Source organism: Cynocephalus volans, chromosome 8, assembly GCF_027409185.1.
Source record: "Cynocephalus volans isolate mCynVol1 chromosome 8, mCynVol1.pri, whole genome shotgun sequence".
Classification (NCBI taxonomy): Eukaryota; Metazoa; Chordata; class Mammalia; order Dermoptera; family Cynocephalidae; genus Cynocephalus; species Cynocephalus volans.
The window spans coordinates 127,963,350-127,987,497 of NC_084467.1; the positions used below are offsets into that span (position 1 = coordinate 127,963,350).

General features: G+C 34.0%; 1 protein-coding gene across 1 annotated transcript in view; it reads left to right on the top strand.

The window, feature by feature from the left end:
* Positions 1–19,521, top strand: part of MROH9 (maestro heat like repeat family member 9) — a 67,825-nt gene extending 48,304 nt beyond the window's left edge. The window contains exons 15-20 of the mRNA XM_063105909.1: positions 732–908; positions 3,937–4,089; positions 4,191–4,307; positions 4,914–5,016; positions 17,594–17,656; positions 19,199–19,521. Coding sequence (XP_062961979.1) covers positions 732–908; positions 3,937–4,089; positions 4,191–4,307; positions 4,914–5,016; positions 17,594–17,656; positions 19,199–19,521 — 936 coding nt within the window. The remainder of the gene's footprint in view (positions 1–731; positions 909–3,936; positions 4,090–4,190; positions 4,308–4,913; positions 5,017–17,593; positions 17,657–19,198) is intronic.
* Positions 19,522–24,148: the final 4,627 nt, after the last annotated feature.

Here is a 24,148-nt window from a genome sequence, read left to right on the forward strand (position 1 = left end):
TAATTAACAATGATTTACTTCATGTTATCAAATGACTAGAAGAGCGGAGATCAAATGTTCACATGACAAAGAAATGATTGTTTTATGGTGATAAATATGCTAATTACCTTGATTAGATTCATCACACATTGATGAATCATTCATCACAGTCATCACACATCATATTTCATGGATTGAAATATACTCTATATCCCATTAATATGTACAATCAATATGTTTCAATAAAAATTAATAAAAATAAATAAATAAGGTAGCATGTAAACTGCAGGAAGGTGTAAAGAGCATGTAATGATTTAAAATACTGAGTTCTGTGTGATTGAAAATGTATGAATCCCACGTGGCAAAAATCCTAGCATTATAAAGAGGTAATTAAAATAAAAATGTGGCACTTTTAAAAAATATATATTCTCACCATCCAGATATGATTCATGTAAATAACCTCAGGAGCATAGATAATAGTAAAATGTAGCAAAAGAATTAGGAAGTTATCATTTTTTAGTATTTATTATCATTGGTCATATTTAATTCTAAATGTATATAATTTTAATTTTTAATAATGGCTTTTTAAACAATCAGCTTACAAAATATTTGACAATTTGACAATTGAATATTGTGAGCCAGCTCTAGCACACTAAGGTGTTCTGCCCACACTCAGAGCTGTACATACCAAATGCCACCTCTAGTCTCCCTTTATTTCTAAAATCTCACAATTTTCCTCCTTTTGTATGTAGGTAAAAAATGTCTGCAACTTGTTAATATCCATCCTGGATGCCTTCCTTTCCAAAGACAACACTGTTGTAATTCGGGCTTTGATCACGCTCCGAAAACTGTTAGTCAAACTGGGCAAGGTGACCTACTCCTCTTTGTGTACCAGAATTGCTGCCAGCTACTGTCTTCTGATGGATCATGTGAGTTACACAATTAGATGCGTAAGATCATTAGGTTTTGTGGTTCAGGTGAAACCACAATTGAGATAATAACATTATATCCCAGAATAAGTCAACAGAAGAGAGCCATCTTGTTCAGAGTCCCCATTTCTTTTCCAGAAATGACAATGTTAGTCAGGTAAGTATTGTCCTTTTCTTTTTTTTTTTTTTTTTAACTACATAATGAAAATCTGGAAAAAGTCTGCCCATAAGAAAGGAGAATCAAAGAACAGCCTCTGTCTGGCTTCAAATCCCTGTTCTGCCTCTTATATTATCTGTGAAATCTTGAGCAAGTGATTTCTTCAGTCTCTTGGTGCATCGGTTTCCCCATCTGTAAAACAGAGACAGTTGTAAGTTTACTGTGAGGATTAGGGTTGATTTTTGCATTGCCCCAAATAAATGTCTGTTATTATATAAAACTTTAATGAAAAAATATTTCATCAGAAAATTATGCATTTTGAAAAATTCTCATTTTATAATGGTAAATGTGTTCCAGAAGAGTTGAATGACAGTAATATATTTTAATAAATAAAAACATTTTTGTATGCCATGGGAAATCTATATACTTTTTAAGACTTCTGTGATAAGTTGTTTGTGAACCAGAGATAAATTAGTAAATTATCTTTCCAAAACTTGTAAGTTCTTAGTTCTTCATATTTCAGTAAAGGGCACAATATTATTAAATTATAGAAGGAAGGAATTTAGTGTCAAAAATGATTTTCATAAGGACATCGTGATAACAATAGTAATAATAGTGGCTTAACTTTACTGAGCACTTCCTATATACCAGGCACTGTGCTAAGGGATTTACATGAGCTACCTTAAACAATTTTCTAAGCAATTCTCTTACTATTATCCAGCTCACATATAAAGAAAACCAGGCAAAAGGAAGTCATTATTTGGCCAAGATAATATAGCTGATAAAGTATGTGGAAAGTTCATGTAAAAAAAATTGTTTTCCAAATGAGATCATAAACATTTTTCTTAAAACTGGAAAGTGACATTACATTTCAAAAAATTAACCTCTTCTTCTGACTTGCAATTTTTCTCTTCTAGAATCTTTATAATCCAATCACCTTCTTATTTGGCATAAGTTGCCCTTGGAAACCTGGTTGCATGCCAGTATGAAAGAGCTCCCATTGGTATTCAATGGCAACTCTACAAAGTCCTCCAGCATCTGCGTACACCATGGTTAAATTACTATAAGTATCTTTATAGAAATTATCCCCAAGTTGTACAGATTACTCCAGCTGATACTTTCAGGATGTTACTAAATTCTATCTTCCTAAATTTAAGAACCTCACTTTTCACAGAAGATTGTTTTTATTGAAACATAACTGATTATATATATTTGTGAGGTACAGAGTTGAACATCAATACCTGTGATGAACAAATCAAGGTAATTTGTATATTCATTACAAACTGTAATCATTCTTTGTGACCCTTAACAAATTTCTTACTAACCCCCTTCCACTTTCCCCTTTCCCACCTCTAGTAACCACAGTTCTGTTCTCTCCTTTTGAAAGTTCAATGTATTATTGTGATTGTTTCTTTTCTTTCTTTCTCTTTCTTTCTTTCTTTCTTTTCCTTCCTTCCTTCCTTCCATCCTTCCTTCCTTCTTTTCTTTTTCTTCCCTTCCTTCTTTCAGTTCCCACTTATGAGTGAGGACATGCAGTATTTCTCTTTCTGTATGTTGTTTATTTTATTTTTCTCCAAGGTCATCCATGCTGCTGTAAATGGCAGAATTTCATTCTTTTTTATGGCTGAGAAGCATTCTCTTGAGTATATATACCATATTTTCCTTATCCAGTCATCTGTCAGTGGACATTTAGGTTGGTTTCATGTCTTAGCTATTGTAAATAGAGCTGCAATAAACATGGGAGTGCAGGTATCCCTTCAACATGATGATTTCCATTCCTTTGGGTATATACCAGCAGTGGGATTGCTGAATCGTATGGCAGTTCTGTCTGTAGTTGTTTGAGAAAACTCCATACTGTTTTCCATAACGTATGTGTTAGTTCCATCAACAGTGTAGAAGGATTCCTTTTTCTCTGTGTTCTTGCCAGCCTTTGTTATTCCCTGTCATTTTGATATTACTTTGTCTAACTGGGGTGAGATGATACCTCAGTGTGTTTGGGTTTTTTTAATCCAATCTGAATTTTGGTAAGTCTTTTTTCTTTACTGGTTTAAATATTTTTCCCAACTTTCTTGAATTGAGTTATAATCGACAAATAAAAATTGTATACATTTATAGTGTACAACATGATGTTTCAATATATGTATACACTGCGAAAAGGTTAAATCAAATTAATTAACATATTCATCACTTCAAATATATTTTTTTGTGTGCTGAGAACATTTAATATCTAATATCTTAGAAATATTCAAGTATAGTATACATTAACTATGGTCACCATGCTGTACATTAGATTTCTCGAACTTATTCATTCTGAAACTGTATCCTTTAACCAATATCTCTTCCATTTCCCTGCCTTCTCTCACTCCAGCTGCTGGCAGCTACCATTCTACTCTCTGTTTCTGAGTTCAACTTTTTAAAATTCCACATATAAGTAAGATCATCCAATATTTTTCTTTCTATACCTGGCTGATTTCACTTAGCAAAATATCTTTCTAAAGTTCATCCATGTTGTCACAAATAACAGGATTTTCTTCTTTTTAAAGTCTGAATAGTATTCCATTCTATATATACCACATTTTCTTTATTCATTCTTTCATTGATAGATGATTCTGTATTTTGGCTAAAATGAATAATGGGCAAGCAAATCTTGCAAGTCAAATCAAGCAAGTCAAAAGAAGATCTGACTACTTAGACCCAAGTTGGATCTTCTCTAAAAAGAAATGATAATAATCTCATATACCTTTATATATTTACATCCATAATAGTATATTTACACACACACACACACACACATATCCCACTGATTAAAGAAAGAAGCCCTAATATTATCCTCAAATGAGGTCTTTTTCATTTTCTGGGTACAAATTCCAGAGATATGGAGGCATTCGGAGTATGGCCATTCGACACTTTGGTGAATTACTTAAGGACATGAGTCAGTACACATGGATGCTGAACAATGTGGTCCTAGGAGGCTTGGTGCCCCTGATCCTGTTCTTGGAGGATAAAGAGATAAGAGTAGTTAAAGTAAGTCCTTTGATCTTGTTTTTCTTAATTTTTCAGAGAATCACAATGTTTTATGTAACAGTGGATGAATAGATCCTCACTGACCTTTTTCTATCTCACAGGCATGTAAATATACATTAGAAATCTGTGCTTCACAATTAAATTGGTCAATATCATCTTTGCTCAAAGATGAAAATTACAACTTTGAGCTGCTAGTGCTCAACATCTGTAGAAATCTTGTAAGTGGCCCTCCTGTTTTTACCACAATAAGAGTTATAGAAAAAACTTGTTTTAGAACAAAGTCAAGGGTTCCATAGTGATGAAGAGTGTGGTGGGGATAAGGGTAGATCTTAGAGAAAGAATGTAAAGAAAAGATAATAAATGAGTGATTACAGCTAGGTCTTGAGATGACAGAAAATTAGAACTTTCCACTTTCTCTTCCTCAGCATTGATCACCCATCTTATCTTCTTCCTCCAACTCATGTACTTTGAGCTGTGGATAGGTGTAAAAGTAGGAAGAGCTTTCCAGATTACCAAAAGAGAAATTGGAATTACTTTACCACTGCTTCATGAGCAGGTCCTCTGAAAAACGGCACGAACTCTAATGATATACAAGTGGGGGTGGAAGAATGCTAACCAAAGGTTGGAAACACAAAGTTGGGTTTGGGAATTATAAATGGAATAATACCTGCAAGCGGAAGAGTATAGTCCACACATAAATATCCCCAAGTTTTAAATTGGTCCTAATTTGGCATAAGCAACCAAGTTCTTTTCTCTTGGACTTCTCCAGAGAGAGGAAATATGCTTTTTCAACAATTGAGACTTTTTTTTCTTTTTATTCTTAGCTTATTTCTCATGGGAACTACCTTACAGAAATAATATCTGATACTTTAGGATTCCTGTGGAGTTCCCGAGCATATCTGAGGAGAGCGTCAACTATTTTAATAGGTAAATAAAATTCAATTCTTATTTCCTAATTTGTTTTAAAATATACAGAATTGGGTAGCATCTGGAAGTCTTCCTTTTAAAAATTATAAATTTCCTTTGTTTATAATGGACAGCAACTCTCATGGTAATATCTATGATGAATAGAGGTTAATAAGTGTGATAAAAATAAAGATCTCTCTGATAATACATAGTGACTATAGCTGTGTGATTACATTATTATACAAAGTGTGTTCAACAGGATGGATTTCACAATTTAAGATGGTAACATGCCACTGATTATTATTCCCCTTCACCACTTAAAAATCACTACCTAAAGAATAAGCATAATTTAAAATATATATACCAACATTATCTTCAACAAAACTTGGATATCTGTAACCACAAACTACAGCAGATGAGGAAAAGCTACCAAATCCAGTAATGTTTTAAAAACACAAAAAACAGGTAGGAGCAAGGGGGCATCCAGGAAGACTCTAAGAGAAGATAACTAGAGATTTTGGTCTGAGATAAACCTACCAAACAGTTCATTCCCATTAGATTCTCACTATGAATATCAAAATTAATAATTGCTCATTTTAGAATTCCCAACTTATTAATGAGTTCCCATACTGGTAGCAAGGGCAGCAAGGAATGAGAAAAATACAGTCACATACTACTTGTAGAAAGGAGCCTGTCAGTCAGGGTGGATGACAAATTGAATTGTGAGAGGACCTAAGAAACATGTGCACACATGTACAAAGAAAACCCTGTGTCACAAAAACCTTTTTTCAAATGGAAGAGATTCCTGCTATCCTGAACTCTGCCCTGGAACTTTCCACAAATATACCTCAATTATACCTGTATATAACTATTTCAGATCTAAAAATAATTAATTTTAAAAATAAACAGCATTATCTTTCTACAGAGGAACCTTCAGGAAAGAAAGAAGAAAATGGGGCCGGCCCCATGGCTCCCTCGGGAGAGTGTGGCACTGGTAGTGCCAAGGCCATGGGTTTGGATCCTATATAGGGATGGCCGGTGCGCTCACTGGCTGAGCATGGTGTGGGCCACACTGTGCTGAGAGTTGTGGTCCTCTTACCAGTCACAAAAGAAAAAAGAAAACAAAAAACAAAAACCAAAAAAAAAGAAAGAAGAAAATGAGTTGTAGAAAATGTTTCTACAGAGCAGATAAAAATCACAATAACTATTTTTGCATGTTGATTTTGTATCCTACAACTTTACTGAAATCATTTATAAGCTCTTAGAGGTTTTTTTGTAGTGTTTAGGTTTTTTGTGTCATCTGCAAACAGAAACAGTTTGACTTCATCTTTTCCAATCTGGATATCGTTTATTTATTGCTCTTGACTGATTGCTCTGGATAGTATTTCCAATGCTGTGTTAAATAGGAATGGTGAGAGTGGGCATCCTTTTCTTGTTCCTGTTCTTAAGGGAAAAGCTTTTGGCTTTTCCCATTTCAGAATGATATTGGCAGTGGGTTTGCCATGTATGGCTTTAATTGTGTTGAGATGCTTTCCTTCTATACCTAATTTGTTGAGACTCTTTATTATGAAGGGATGGCAAAATTTGTCAGATGCTTTCTCTGTATTTATTGAGACAGTCATATGATTTTTGACCTTGATTTTGTTGATGTGGTGTATCACATTTATTGAGTTGTGTATGTTGAACCATCCTTGCATCCATATGGGATGAATCCCACGTGATCATGGTGTTTAATTTTTTGATGTGTTGCTGTATTCTGTTTGTTAATATTTTGCTGGGGATTTTTTAGTCTATTTTTGTGAAAGATATTGGTCCATAGTTTTCTTTTTTTATTGTATCTTTGTGTGGATTTGGTATCAGGGTGATGCCTCGTAGAATGAGTTTGGGAGAGTGGCCTCTGTTTCAAACTTTTGGAATAATTTGAAGAGAATTGGTGTTAATTCCTCTTTAAATGTCTGGTAGAATTCAGTAATAAAGCAATCTGGTCCTGGGCTTTTCTTGTCGGGAAAATGCTGATTACTGCTTCAATCTTGTTGCTTGTTTTTTTATCTGTTCAGGTTTTTATGTCTTCTTGATTCAATCTCAGTAGTTTGTATGTCTAGAAATTTATGCATTTCCTCCAGGTTTTCATATCTGTTGGCATATAGTTGTTTGTAACAGTCTCTAATGATTCTTTGTATTTCTGTGGTATGAGTTGCAATTCTCCTCTTTCATTTAAGATTTTTTTATTTGGGTCTTCTCTGTTCTTCTTTTAGTTAGCCTAGCTAATGGTTTTTCTATCTTGTTCATCTTCTCCAAAAAACAACTTTTTGCTTCATTGATTTTTGTATTTTGGGGAGATCTCTATTTCATTTAGTTCTGATCTTATCTTAATTATTTCTTTCCATCTACTAATTTTGGGATTGGATTGTTCTTATTTTTCTAGTTCTTTGAGGTGTAGCATTAGGTTATTTATTTGAAATCTTTCTATTATTCTTCTGTAAGCATTTAATGCAACAAATTTCTCTCTGAGTACTGATTTTGTTGCATCCCAGAGGTTTTGATATGATGTGTCCTTATTTTCATTACTTTTAAGAATTTTTTTGATTTACTATTAATTTCTTCTTGGATGCATAGGTCGTTCAGAAGCATGTTGTTTAATTTCCATGTGTTTGTATAGTTTCACTTATTATTGATTTCTAGTTTTAATCTTGTGATCTTAAAGGATACTTGAAATGATTTCAATTTGTTTTAAATTTATTGAGACTTGATGTGTGACCTAACGTGTGGTCTACCATGGAAAATGTTCCATGTGCTCATGAGAGGAATGTATATTCTATAGTTGTGAATGAAATGCCCTGCAGATATCTGCCAAGTCCAGTTGGTCTAAACTTTAGTTTAAGTCTTGTGTTTATCTGTTGATTTGTTGCCTAAGTGATCTGTCCAATGCTGAGAGAGGAGTGTTCAGGTTCCCAACTATTATCATATTAGTTGATAATATGTCTACCTCTTTCTTTAGGTCTAATAGTGCTTGCTTTATATATTTGGGTGCTCCAGTGTTGGGTGCATATGTATTTATGAATGTTATGTCTTCTTAATGGATAGATCCCTTTATCATTATATAGTGTCCTTCTTTGTCTCTTTATATGGTTTTTGGTTTAAAGACTACTTTACCTGATATAAGAATATCCACTTCTGCTCATTTTTCATTTCCACTTGCATGGTATATCTTTTTCCATTCCTTCACTATTATTAGTCTGTGTCTCTCTCTACAGGTGATGTGAGTCTCTTATAGAGAGCATATAGTTGATTCTAGCTTTTTAATCCAATCAGTCCATGTCTTTTGGGTGGGAAATTTAATCCATTTACATTTATGGTTGTTATTGAAAGATGTTGCCTTACTCCTGATATTTAATTGCTTTTGTATGGTTGATTTAAACATGTTTTGTTTCTTTCTTCCCTTTTTATTGTTTGTCTATAGTGGTCCCTGGTTGTTTTAGGTGATATGGTATAGTTTCTTTCTCTTTCTCACTTGCATATGTGCTCTATCAATGGTGTTTGTTCTTTCTCATGTATTCATGGTGGTGATTATCATTTTGAGGGTTCTAGGTGCAGGACAGCCTTAATGATTTCTTGTAGAGCTGGTCATGTGGTGGTGAAGTCCCCCAGCTTTTGGTTGTCTAGGAAATAACCTCTTTCTCCTTCATTTCTGAAGGATAGCCTTGCTGGGTACAATATTCTTGGCTGGCAGTTTTTTTCTTAGTACTTTGAATATATCATCCCATTCTCTTCTGGCATGTAGGGTTTCTGCTAAAACGTCTGCTGTTAGTCTGATGGGGACTCTTTTATAGGTAACTTGACACTTTTCTCTTGCTATTTTTAGGATTCTCTCTTTGTCTTTGACTTTTGACAGTTTGACTGCAATGCATCTTTGAGTGGAGCTTTTTGGATTGAATCTGTTTGGGGATCTTTGAGCCTCTTGTATTTGGAAGTCCATAGCTCTACAAATACCTGGGAAGTTTTCTGCTATTATTTCACAATTAGGTTTTCCATGTCTTTTCCTTTCTCCTCCCCCTCTGGAACACCTGTGATTCCAATGATTTTGTGCTTAAGATTGTCTGCTCTTTTCAATTTTCTTCATTTTTTAAATTCTTTTTCTTTTTTCTTTCTTTATTTTTTTCCACTTGGGTTATTTAGAAAAGACTGTCTTCAAGGACTCATTAAATTAATAAGAAAAAGACCACTTAATAGAAAAATGAATTATAACTTGAATAACACTTCTCAGAAAATGATATCTAAATAATCAATAAACATATGAAAAGGTATTTGACTCCATTACTCATTAGAAAAATGCAAATTAAAACCATAATAATATATCATTATACATCCAATGGAGTGATTAAAATGCAAACTGACAATACTAAGTGTTATCAAGGATATGGAGCAATCAGAACTCTCTTATAAGCTATTGGAATAAAAACTCCATTATATTATTTTGGAAAACTGTTCAGCTGTACCTGTTAAAGCTGAACACATACACATTCTATGACTAAGGAATTATATATAAAAACTAACAGAAGTATGTACATATGTTTACAAAAGGTATGTATTCAAATATTAAAGCAGCACTATTAGTTATAAGTCAAACTTGCAGATCAACAATTAGCTGACTAAATTGTGGTAGATCCACACAGTGACATACTATTCAACAATGAAAAAAAAATCTACAACTCCATGCACAATGTAGATGAACCTTACAGAGTTGAGCAAGAGAAGAAAGTACGTACAAAAAGTACATATTGTATGATTTCATTGATATAAAGTACAAAAACAGCTAGAACTAACCAATGATATTAGTACTCAGGACAGTGTTCACACTTATGGAGAGACTGGAAGGAAGCCTCAAAGGGGATTTCTGGATTACTGGTAACGGTCTGCATTTTGACCCTGGTTGTGGTTATTGTGTGAACATTCCATGAACTACACACTTATGATATGTGCAATTTTCTAAATGAATGTTCTACATAAATTTTTAAATGTTAAAATTATATAGACACACATACATAAATCAAGGGTTGAAAAGGATGTGAAGTGATGAGAACTTTTGTTGTTCATAGTGGGAACAGAAATTGATACAAACACTTGGAAAATAACTTGACATTATTTTGTATGCTGAAGTTAAGTATAATGTTTCTATGACCCAGAAATACCATTTTTAAGTACATACTTTAGAAAAACTCTTGCATAGGTGTATCTGAAGACATATAAAAGAAAGTTCATTGCAATATTATTTGTAACAACAGAAAAACTGGAAACAATCCAAATGTTTGTCACAAGTAGAGTGGATAAATAATTTTTGAATGGTCATAAATGAAACAATAGATAGAAAGGAAGTTTAAAAGAAGAAAACTATAGCTCCACTCACCGAAATAGATGAATACCAAAAACCTAACATTTAGGGAAATATATATATATATGTATACACACACACACATGTGTGTGTGAGTGTCTGTATACCATTTATACACAGGTCAAAGCAGACAACTAAAAGTACATTATGTGGGGATTCATATTAATTTGCTGGAAAATTGTATGGAAAATCAAGGAAATGGTTGACACAAAACTTAACATACTAGTTTACCTGGATGAAGGAGAAAGGAAGGGAAATGTGTTTGTGGAAAAAACACACAAGAAGCTTCAAAACTCCCAATCTTTTCTATTTCTTAAGCCCATATCTGGGTATTTGAATGTTCAATTTATTATAATTCTTTAAAATGCGCATCTATATGTATGCTCTTTTGTATGTATATTTTTAATTTTAAAATACATGCTTTTTAATTAGGCTAATCTTAAAAATTATTAACCTTTCTATTAAAAAAAAGACTAACCCATTAAAAAATACACTGGAAGAAAAGACTCATTTACAATAGGTAAAAAAATGAAAAAAATGAAGAAGAAAAGAAAGAATGATGAAGGGAAGAGTAACAAGGAAAAAAGAAGAAAGGAAAGAGAAAGAAAAGAAAGATAAATAAAGAGAGAAAGAAAGACATGAAAGGAGGGAGGGAGATGAAAGAAAGAGATGAGGAGATGGAGGAAGGAAAAAAGGAAGGATGGACAGATAGAAGGGAGGAAGAGAGATCTAAAAACAAACTTAAGTTGGATGCAATATTTCTATGAATTAAACTAGCAAACATTTCTGAAGGACACAAAGAAGATTTGAAAAAATAAAAAGGTATAAACTCTATTTGGGAAAGAAAATCAAATTTTTAAATTATCAGTTCTTTCCTAAATTAATCTATACATGGAATGAAATACAATTAAAATATCAATAGTTTTTTTTTTCAAAATTGACATGCTAATTCTAAAATTAATATAGAAAAATTAGCATGCAAGATAACGAAAATTCTAATCAAAAGAATAATGAGGGAAGACTAGTCCTATCTGGCACTCGTACAGCTACAGTAATTAAAATCACATGGAATGAATAGACAGACAACTGGAGCAAAATACCATCCAGAAATAATCCCTAAACGTGCAATATTTTAGAAAGTGAATCATTGGCTTTAACTAACAGTGATGAAAATATGAAATATTCCTTAAATGGGGTTTGGACATGTGGTGAGCCGTATGGAATTTTTAAATTATTTTATTCCTATTTCACTCCTTACACTAAATAAATTCCAGATGGTCTAAGGTTTGAATGCTAAAAATTAAATCATCATAATAAATAAAGTGAGATAAAATAACATAGAAAAATGTACTTGACAATCATGGGATGGGGAAGATCTAAGTGAAAGTTAAAGTTCAGAATCCATGAAGAAAAGATTGATAATTATTTAAAAATAAAACATTTTTTCAAGAATAAACCACTATAAAGTCAAAAGCCAAACTGGAATGAAATATTTACACTTATCACAGACCAAGGGTGAATTTTCACTGTCTAAAGAATCCTTACTAATCCAAAAAAAAAAAACAAACAAGCCAGTAAAATAATGGGCAAAGAACATGAAAAAAAAATCATTTGGCTCTTAAACATAAAATTTTCACAGCTTCATTCAAAAACTGATGCAAATGAAAATGATGAAATGTTTCTGTCCATCAAATTGAAAAGATCAAAAGTTTTATACTATACAGTTTTAGCCAGGTTGCAGGAAGTAGTCGATCACTTACATTACTGGTGATACCATAAACTGTTACTTTCTCTAAGAAGGAAAATTTTGTAATGCCCATCAAAATGCAAAATGCATATTACTTTGACTCAGTAATCTCCTGTCAAGAGAATTTATCCTCAGATACACTTATGCATGTGAGAAGTGAGGTGTGTATGTACATATGCATTGCATCATCGTACACTGTCATTTGTCCTCAGCATGTGGCTCTTATCCTCATTTGTGTTTTCTGATTATCTTCAGCATTTCAATAGTGTTACACCAAGAAAGAAACAAAAAAGTAAAAGGCAAAAGGTGTGTTTTCCAACTGGGCCAGTCCAATTTTAAAATCCCAACCAGTGACTTATCTTACAATCCTAATGCTGAGAACCGTCGTAGTGCCACCATTAGTTCAAGAGGTGCTTGGATATATGGTTACTTAAATGGGCAAGAAGGGGACAATGATATTAGATTGACAGCTAGCAGTGTGTCTCCATTGTCAATATTAAAATTTGAGAGTCTTCATAAAAGTATCTGGGATACCAATCATTCTAGAAAAAGAAAAGAAAGAGTGAGCTACCCTGGGCCTGCATTTCTGCAATGTAGCAACTGAACAGAGCAGACCATCGTTTCCACTTGTGGATGGAGCCTGTACTTCCTGTTCCCCATTTTCTCCCCCACCACAAATTGCATTCATCCACACAACTGAGATTAGTTGGTTACCTACTTGGGACTTGGCATTTTGGCTCATCTGCCATGTTTTTCAAAGCATCAGATTCTGTTTGAAAGTTTGTGACTTTCAAAAACACAATTTCAGAAAGTCATTTAATTTTCGAGTGTTTTTGCCTAATTTTCCCACCTGTTTTGTTCCTTTGGTAGTAATACTGTATGTGTGCAATAAGTTCCTGCAGCTATAAGAAAGATCCAAATATAACTATAGCTTAAACAAGGTAGTAATTTATTTCTCACTCATATAACCATTCAAGCATAAGTGGACTAGGGCCAGTTCTTTGGTTGCTCTAGCATTCTCACCACACAGTTTCCCATATCAGGTCCAAAATGTTTGTTCCACTCCCACAACCATTTCTACATGTCAGTGGTTGGAAATGAAAAAATTTCAAGAGGTAAGACCCATTCCTTTAAAGAGCCAGTATCACTTATGCTAAATGATTATTAGCCCAGAACATAGACATATTGTCACACTTAGCCAGAAAAAAAGTCTTAAAAATCTAATCATTAGCACAGTGGCCATGTGTCCAGCTAAAACTCAATAGTTTTACTAAAAGCACTAAAGGAACAAGAAGGAATTTGATACTATGGTGAATTTAGTACTCTGTAGCGTAAGACATTTTCATTCATTTGTTCGCACTCCCTTCTAATTGTAACAAAAAATTAAACAGGAAAGCGCAGCAGCTAGGGACACCCCCACAACACAAGTTTTCATTTCAAGCATTATTTTTAAATTTATAAGCCCATGCTCCACCTACCAAAAAGAGTATGTTGAGCCTTATTATTTGTAGATTGTATTACGAAAATGATTGATTACTGTGATTTTTGTAGTCATTATTTTGACTGAAGCAGAGAAAAAATATAAAATGTTGGTTAAGTGTCAGATAAACAAAGGATATACCGCCATTTGAGACAACTTAGATAAACCTAGAGGACATTATGCTAAGTGAAATAAGCCAGAAACAAAAAGCAAAGCACTGCATAATCTCACTTATATGTGGAATCTAAAGAAACGGTCAAGTACATAGAAACACAAAGTAGAATGGTGTCTACCAGAGGTGGGGGAGGGAGAAATGGGAAATGTAGGTCAAAGGGTACAAAGTTACATTTATGTAAGATAAATAAGTCTAGAGATCTAAGGTACAGCATGAGAACTATAGTTAATAATATAGTATCATATACTGGAAATTCACTAAGAGAATAACTTCGGTTTTCTTAACACACACTCACACACACATACAAGGTAACTGTGAGATGATGCATATGTTAATTTGCTTTATTCTAGTATTTCTTTCATTAGGTATATGTATATGAAAACACCATGTTGTACAACTTAAGTATATACAATAGAAAAAATACATTTTATTTTCTGATTACACAAATAATAATAAAAAGTCGGATAAGGTTGCATTCAAATCTCAGAATGAACACTCACCAGGCCATGTGAACTTTACCAAGTTACTTAATCTCTATTAATTTGGGGCTTATCATGTGTAAAATCAGAATAATAAGAACAGCTTTACAAAACGGATACGAGGATTAACTATAATAAAGCAGAGCGTCTGGGACATCAAAGGTGTTTAATTCTTTGTAATATTTTTTTCATCCAGTTTTGAGATTTAAAATCATTTTGAATTTCTGCTTCTAGCAATAGTTGGCTAATTAGTTTTAAGCATGCCTGCTGATTAAAAATAACTAGAAAAGTGGAAAAAAATATTTTAAGAACTTTTCTGATGACATTAGAGAGCTTTTATAGAGACAGTGATCCGGAACAGAAGAGAAGCCAAAAGAAGTAGGCCTAGCATTGGAACATTATTTTTCTTTTTAGTTTCTGCAAATTCTAAATGCAAAAAAAAAAAAAAAAAAAATAGTATCTGAGAGGCTGAAAAAATGCAGAAATTTTACCTGTCTCACTGTGCTGGAGGAACAAAACTTGGAGCAGGCTTACAATGAGAAGGAATCCTAGTAGATGGGCTTTCAGATGGGATTTCTAATGACTCTACCCTCAGAGTAAAAGTAAATTGGAAATAGACCACCCCTCACAATGACTTAAGCCTTGAATATCTAATTCCCTGCTGGATTAAGGAGATATACCTATAGCCTAACAGATTGACAGAAGTAAAAATAAATCCCTTGTGAGAGAAGACAGATTTCCTAGAGACCCAAATTACTTACACAAAATTTCATACATAATATCTAACATTTAATCAAAAATAATCAGACACATAGAAAGATTTACTTTTTAATTACAAGGAAAAAAAACAATAGAAATGGAATCCAGGGTATGTAGTTATTGACAAAATTAAATACAAACTTTAAAATAAATATGATTAATATATTCAAAAGATTAAATTAAAAAATAAGATGGAATGTGGAATGCAAAACTCAATGGATGAAATTAACAGCAGATTAGAAAGAGCTTAAGGGAGAATTAGAGAAAGAGATGTCAGAATAAAATATTGCCTCAAGATCAAAGCTAGAAGAAATAAAAATAGAAAATATGAAAAAGCATAAGATAATATGAGACATAGTTAAAAGGTCTAACATATGCATTTCAAAAGGAGAAAGGGGAGAGAATGAAGAACTATTTGAAGAGATAATGGCCAAGAATTTTCCAGTACTGAAATAAGGCAATAACAAGAAATAAAATGTCTAAGTTTGAATAAAAGAAAATAAAACTTTCAAAATTTACAGATAAACAATTGCATATTTACAATATGAGCAAGAATTCAGAAAAACTACTCAAATTAATAAATAAATTTAGCAAGTTTTCTACATACAAACTCAATATGCAAAGATCAGTTGGATTTCTATACACAAGCAATGAACAATTAGAAACTCAAAATACTTTTCAATACAAAATACAGTAGCACCAGAAATTATCAACTACTTCAAAATAAAACTAAGGAAAGATGTAAAAAACTGATACATAAAACACTAGAAAACATTGAGAACATTTTTGAAAGACTTAAATAGAGGGATATACTATGTTCATGAATTGAAAGATTAAATATTGTAACAATGACAGTTCTACATAGATCTAAATGGATCTATATGTATTTAATGCAATTCAAAACAAAATCTTACCAGGGGGTTTGGGTGTGTGTGAAATTTGGCAAGCTGATTCTAAAATTTAAAGGCTTAAGAATAGTGAAGTTAATTTGAAGAACCACAGAATTGAAAGACATACCACAGGATATATAGACACATTACGCATTAAGGCAGAACAGTAGTGGCACAATGACAGACAGACAGAAAGGAATCAAGACACTGACCCACACACAATTTATGATATAGGTGACCTTGCCAAGCAGTTGGTGCAGGGTCAATTACACAGATATTTGACCCCCACTTCGTGCCACATAACTCCAGTTGGATTAAAGATCTAAATGTGAATGGTAAAGCAATAAATCTTCTAGAAGTAAACATAGGAGAATATCTTTATGACCTTAGAACAGGCAAAGATTTTCTAACAGGACTCAAAAATCCACTAACTAAAAATCAAAGACGATGAATTGGACTACATTAAAATTAGAGACATCATTGAAAAACCAATACAAATGAAAAAGTTTAGCCTTTGGATTGGAGAAGATATTTGAAAGGCATGTAACATTAAAAATATTAGTATCCAGAATAAAAAATGCCTACAAATAAATAAGAAAAAAAAGACAGCTCAATATAAAGAGGCAAGAGACTTACTTGAATAAGCATTTCACAAAAGAAGATATTGAAATGGCCAATAAATATACAAAATTCTATTAATTGTCACAAAAAATGCAAATTAAAATCACAATGTGATAGATACTACAACCAAACCCATGAGAATAACTAAAAAGAAAAAGATTAACAATATCAAGTGTTGGAGAGGGGACAGAGCAATGGAAATGCCCATACACAGTTGGCAGAGTGAAAACTGGCACAAACGCTTTGGAAAACTATTTGGCAGTAACCATTAAAGTTGAACATAAGCATATCTATTACCTACCAAACACCAATTATTCAAATACATACCAAAATTCATATACATGAATGCCTATAACATCATTATTCACAGCAGCCCCAAACTGGAAATAACACAAATGTCCATCATCAGCAGAATGGATGAAAAATGCTGCTTTCATAAGATGGAATAGCAGGATTCAACAAACTCTTTCTGCTATGGAGCCAATAGTAAATATGTTAGGTTTTGAGTGCATATGGTCTCTTTGCAAATACTAAACTCTGCTGTCTTAAGGTAAAAGAAGTTACAAATAATACATAAACAAATGAGCCAATGCACGTGGCTGTTTCAAGGAAACGTTATTCGCCCCCTTCTGCCATGTAGCAATGAAAATGAATGAACCATTGCTACATGAAAGAACACGGATGAGTCTCACAACATAAGGTGGAAGCAAAAGAAGGCAGACACAAAAGAATGTATTCTGAAAGGTGGAGGAGATTAGGAGGGAGGCTTCTGGGATGCTGTTAACATTCTATTTAAGGATCTAGGTGGTAACTAGGAGGGTGTGTTCATTTTGTGGTCATTCATGGAGCTGTACAGTATGATTTGTGCTCATTTATATGCATACATATATTTCAGTACACAGATTTATTAAATAATAATTATTTGAAAGCACCAGAAGAAGACTCAAGGGTAATCTAGACATGCTTTGTTTATGAGAAACCAGAGAAAGTAGCCAGATATCAGAAAATGTATACTCATAATGTATCTTGGGTAACTTTAATTTTGCTTTGTTGCATAGGGTACTTGGCAAAATCAGGTTGCCATTTACTACTCAGAGACGAAATTGAAGTCATGCTTGAGGGTAAGTATTGAGGTTATAATGAAATCTTTACACATAGATCTAAATAAACTTTTTATTTGTGATTCTTGTCACGTAACAGTTCTGTAAGGGTGCCAGGATGGCAGGAAAGAAGTAGTGAAGGATGGGTGGTGAGGGGAGAATTGATGAAAGGGGATCTTTTGTCTTTTTCTATTCTTTTCTCTTTCTTTCTCTCCCAGTTTATCTCTCCATTTATCTCTTTCATTGTCTGAGACCTAACTATCATCCGAGAACCCTTAGGAACTACAGAAAGTTGAGGATTTGTTCACTCATTCATCCAGCATGAATTTTTCCATCATCTCCTATGTGATAGCACTATTCTAGATGCTGGGGATACAGAAGCAAATAAAGCAAAGTCTCTTCCCTCAGAGAATGTACATTTTAGTAGATAGCAATGTTCAATACATTTGCAGAGGAGGGAATTAAAGAAGGGTAATGTTACTCTACCAAAACGCTTGGGTCTTAGATATCTCTCTTAGCTTCTCTCTAAAGCCCCATCAGGGTATGAATCCTTTTTTTTTTTTTTTTTAATAGACTATTTTTTAGAGTAGTTTTAGGTTCACGGCAAAATTAAGCTTGGACGTACAGAGATTTTCCAGATGCCTCCTGCCCCCACACACGCATAGCTTCCCCATTACCAACATCTCCCACCAGAGTGGTACATTCGTTACAATTGGTGAACCTACATGGAAACGTCATTATTCTCTTTCCTTTTTCATTCATTCATTCATTCATTCATTCATTCATTCATTCACTCACTCATTCATTGAACGTATATTTGACTGCCTGCTAAATAGCAAGCACTAGAATTCTCCCTTCATTTTTCTCATAACCTTTTTCCTCCTTCTCTCCTCCTTTTTCTGCTCCTCCTCTTCTCTTTTCTAATCTTCCTTGTTTTCCTCTCTATTTCTTTTAATAAGAAATAAAATAGTGATTGTCCACAGCCCATTATTTGGATATAATGATGTTAGCATTTTGGTATATGTATTTTCCCATATATTTTTAAAGAATATAAGTAACTATTTATTTTTAAAACTATCATAATTGTTTTATAACTTTTTTCACTTACCCTTATATCATAAACCTCTTTCCATGCCAGGAAATGTGGGTCTACATTATTACATTGATATGTATATACTATTTCATCTTATGATATTCCTAATTTTTAAGCAGTTTCTTGTTAATGAACATTTAGGCTGATTGCAATTTTTTTCATTATTATGGCTAATACAATATAATATTATATTATATATATTTATGACCCTCTTCGTGAATATATGTTTGTGCTGTCTAGCAGAATGTTCAGCACCTAATAGATACCCATGAAATGTTTAGTGAATATTTCCATTTCTTTTAATGGGATCTGGTAGGAATAGAGAATAACAATTCCTGAATGCTATTAGTCAAAGTAATGAAATGAGGGGGAGGGAGGGAGAGGAGGGGCAAAGGGAAGAGGGGTTAGAGCTTCTTGAATTCTAATAGAGGCATGCATGCCTTGCACTAATGGCCCTTCTGCTTTTACAGCTATTCAGCGAGTGCTCCAGGATGAGGACCCTGTGATCAAGGGGTTGGCAGAAATAACCCGCAACATTTTTATGGATATAGTCAATACAATGACCTCCTCAACTGTTAAACAAACCTTCCGAAGATGGTTTAAGCTCATCTACATCAAAAAACTGAAGCCTCTTTATCAGTATAACTGGCTCAGTGACCAGACAGGCAGTCCTATGGAGATTGAAAATATCAAGGGTGATAAGGAAGGCCTTATAAAAAAGAATGATGAAGACCTTTTGGTAAAGAATAAGAGGCTGAACGATACCTTGGAGCAGACCTCGGAAAAGGAATGATGTTTCTTTCCCTCTTGATAACTTGAGTCTATATGTAGACACTTTTCTGAAGGATGCTAGAAGCTTTTTGTCTTGCTTCTTCATTCTCTATTCAAATACAGAATGCTGAGAAATCTGGTGCCTCTCTATGTCTGGCAGTGATCAGAAGCCCACCTCATCAAACCCACTAAGACAATTGAAAAAACATATAAGCAAAGTGTTTGGTGAGAGGAACTTGATTCAATCGATAAGCATCTATTGAGTATCTTTCAAGTGCCAGAAACTGTGCCAAGCGGTGGGAACATTTTGATTACCTAGATTAGGATTCTGTCCTCAGGATGGTCACAGTGTAGTGACACATAGTGTGATCACTTCTATCCTGCTGGGAGGACTACTGCTTAGGGGGAAAGGGTGTAGGGAAATGTACTCCAGGTAGAGTCATTAAGGCAGTAAGAATGTACGGGAAGGCTGAGCAGTTTGCCGATATGATTGTGAGTGGGAGGAAGGATGGGGATAGCTGAGATCGAGGGAAGATTATGTTATGCTAATAGTTTTGCGATTTTTGAAATGAAGATTGGAGAGTCAATCAAGGTCAGTGTTTCCCATTGCCAACAGGATCCAGTCAGACATTTTGTCCTGGATTGTAAAACCTCTACAATGATCTTGTTTGATTTAGGCCCTTGTATAATCTTTCACTCCTCCCACCTTACCCTCCACCCTAACCCCCTTATATCCCCACATGAACATAAGCCACTCCAGCCACAGTAAACTATTTGTAGTTGGATGAAATCCCCTTTTCCTCTGTTGATGCAGTTGTGGTGGCTTGAAAATGTGTTGATTTGCAGTTCATGTACATTTTCAATTTTCTGCTGGGTCACTTCTCTGGTGTGGGACTAGATCCTCCTCCAGCTTCTCTGACTTCTGGGGCAGATGTGTTTAGTTCAATTAGCAAAGAACGCCAGCTTCCCCTGCAGAACACTCACATCATCAATGTCAGTGCTGGAGGCTGTAAGAGGTGAACACGGTCTTGAGCTTGTAGGTACTACCTTGTCTTTGCTCTCCCTGCTTCACACACATCTTCCTTTCCCACCTGCCAGCCCTACAGATTGCAAGCTCCAGCAACAGATATGAAGACAATGGCCTTCAGAGACTACTCAACTTGCTCCCACAATTGCAGAAGGTCAAATCCCTGGTTCTGCTTCTCTAATTGAACACTGACTGATATGTCTGGGATGCATTTTCCGACCCCTTTGATCAAGTTGGGTGGGTTCTATGTTTTGCCTTAACACCCTGTGATTATACCTACCATTGCTTTTATCAGACTGTAGTAAAATTATCTATTTTCTTCTACTTCTGCCCTACAAAACTGAAGTTTCTTGAAAACAACTGCCATATCTTACACTTTATTGTATACTCTGGCACTCGTGGTACCTGGCACCTAAAGTTTGCTCAATGAATACCTGCCAACTGAATGAAATGCTAACAGGACATATTACCCTATGTTTCAATAAAAATATTAACATATTTATAAAGTATTAAACTAATAAAATAATAATGAGTAAAATTATGAAATAAAATAGAAATCATGAAGGAATGGATGATTTTAACTTATCATTTAACTCATATTATTTTAAATTACCCAGATGTCCCAGATCTCACCTTTTAAAATTAGGACAGATATTCTTTCCCACCTACTAAACTAGCAGGAACCTAGAAAGGTAGGCTGAATATTGCCCATAAAGACCATGGGCAATATTCCCCTGGTCCACACAGGAGCAAGTGACCACAACTGACTAGAGAGAAAGTATCACCCAGAAGCCAGTCAGTTATCACAATGGACATGTACAAAGCCTGCTCCATGGGAAGCAGATGGAGTGCAGGAGAAAGGCGGGCCCACTAGGGGAACATTGGGCATAGTGTGGACAGCTGGTCTCAGTGGAAATTGATCAGGGCAATAGAATTTCAGGGGGCTCAATCTGCAGGAAAAACTCCTTCTCACGCTGGCATTGCCACCCAGTCCAGACGATCAACACAAAAAACCATCCCCAGAGAATGAGCAGCAAATAGCAGTCTCCTCAAATGCCTAGGCATCAACATAAAGACAAAAAGATCAACAAAGAAAAAAGAAATACGTTGCCGCCAAATGAAACAAAGCATAAGCAATGAATAAAGAGGAAAAGCAGATCTATGAAAAGTCTGACAGAGAATTCAGAATAATCCTCTTAAGGATTTTCAGGGAGTCACAGCAAAATACAGATAGAAAATTAAATGATATCTCAAAAATAATTTAGGTGCAGAATGTGAAAACTGACAAATAGAATCAATTTAAACAAATAGAAATAAAGAATACATTATCTGTATTAAAAAAACTCAATAGAAAGTTCCAACAGCAGACTTAATAAAACAGAGGAAGAATCAGTGAGCTCAAAGATAAAGCACATGAAATTATCCCACCAGAGAAGCAAAAAGAGAAAAGAATAAGAAAAAATGAAACAGAAATACAGCAAATATGGGACTCCCTCGAGTGAAATAACCTCCGTATAATTAGCATACCCAAAGTGGAGGGAAAAGGAAGAGATATAGAAAGCATGTTCAAGAAAACAATAGCTGCAAATTTCCCAAGTATGGAGAACGATGACATAATCCAGGTATAGGAATCTCAGAGGTTGCCAGTCAAATTGAATTCAAGGAGGAACACCCGAAGGCACATCATAATCGAATTATCCAAAACCCAAGAGAGAATATTGAAAGCAGCAAGAGAAAAGAAACACATAACATTCAACAGAGTGAATTTCTCAGTAGAAATGCTGCAGGCCAGAAGAGTATGGGATGATATATTCAGAGTGCTGAAGGGAAAAGACTGTTAGGCAAGAATTTAGGATCTAGCAAAACTAACTTTCATATAAGAATGAGAAATAAAGTCTTTCCCAGACAAACAGAAGCTAAGGGAATTTATCAATATTATTCAACAGTAGACCTGTCTTACAAGAAATGCTAAAGGGAGTTTTTCAATCTGAAAGAAGACACATTAAGGAGCAGGGGGGAAAAAATTATGGTACATAACTCATTAGTAAAGTAAATTCACAGACAATCTCAGAATACTCCTATGTCATAAGGGTAGTGAATAAACTGCTTCTTATCTTAGTATGAAGACTAAGGGCAAACCTAACAAGACTCTAACACATACAACAATGGTATAAGACAAAGACAATATTAAAAGATGTATCTTGAAACAACAAATTGTCAAAAAGTGGGGAGGAATGACATTGAAGTGTAGAGTTGAAATTTTTTCTTTTTTCTTAGATATTAAAGTTAAGATGTCATTAGCCTAAAATAATTTGTTGTAATTATGACATGTTTTTGTAAACCTCATTGTAACCATAACACAAAAACTTAGAAGATACATGCTAAAAATAGTGAGAAAGCAAATTGTAAAGCTAGAGAAAACCACTCAATCACAAAGGAAGACAGTGAGACCAGAAAAAATGAAAAAAGAATCCACAAAACAACCAGAAAAAAATAACAGAAAGTCAGTAATGAGTCCCTATATATCAATAATTACTCCAAATATAAACCAATTAAAAGTCTCAATTAGAAGAAAGAGATTGGCTGAAAAATTATTAAACAAGAACCAACAATATGCTGTCTACAAGAAACTCACTTTACTGATAAAGACACACACCAGCTGAAAGTAAAGGTATCGAAAAATATATTTCATGCAAATGGAAACCAAAAAAGATCAGGAGTAGCAATATTTATGTCAAATAAAATAGACTTCAAGCCAAGAAAAGTAAAAAAAAGATAAGGAAGGTCATTATATAATGAAAAAGGGATCAATTCAACAAGAGGATATAACACTTCTAAATACACATGCACCCAACTCTGGAGCACCCAGCTATATAAAGCAGTTAATATTGGACCTAACTGGAGATGGAGAGAGTGACTCCAACACAATAATAGCTGGGGACTTTATACTCCACTTTCAGCAAAGGACAGATCATCCAGACAGAAAATTAACCAGGAAACATCAGAACTAGTCTCTACTCTAGGCCAACTTGACCTAACAGACATTTATTGAACATTTTATCCAATGGTTTCAGAATACATTCTTCTCAGCAGCACATGGAACATTCTCTAGAAAAGACCATATGTCAGGACACAAAACAAGTCTTAACAAATTTTTAGAAATCGAAATCATACCAACTACTTTATCCAACAACAAGGGAATGAAACTGAAATTAACAACAAAAAGGACACTAGAAACTGCAGATACATGGAAATTAAACAATATGATTTTAAACAATGAATGAGTCAAAGAAGAAGTAATAAAGGAAATTTAAAAATTCCCAGAGACAAAATGAAAATGAAAAAACAACATACCAGAACCCATTGGATACAGGGAAAGCAGTTCTAAGAGGGAATTTTATAGCAATAAATGCCTATATCAGAAAAGAAGAAAGACTCCAACTAAACAACCTAACATTACACCTCAAGGAGCTAGAAAAACAAGAACAACCCAAACTCAAAATCAGTAGGAGAGAAATAAAGATCAGAGCAGAAATAAATGAATTAGAGATTTAAAAAACAACACAAAAGATTGATGAAACAAAGAGCTAGTTTTTTGAAAAGATAAACAAAATCAATAAAC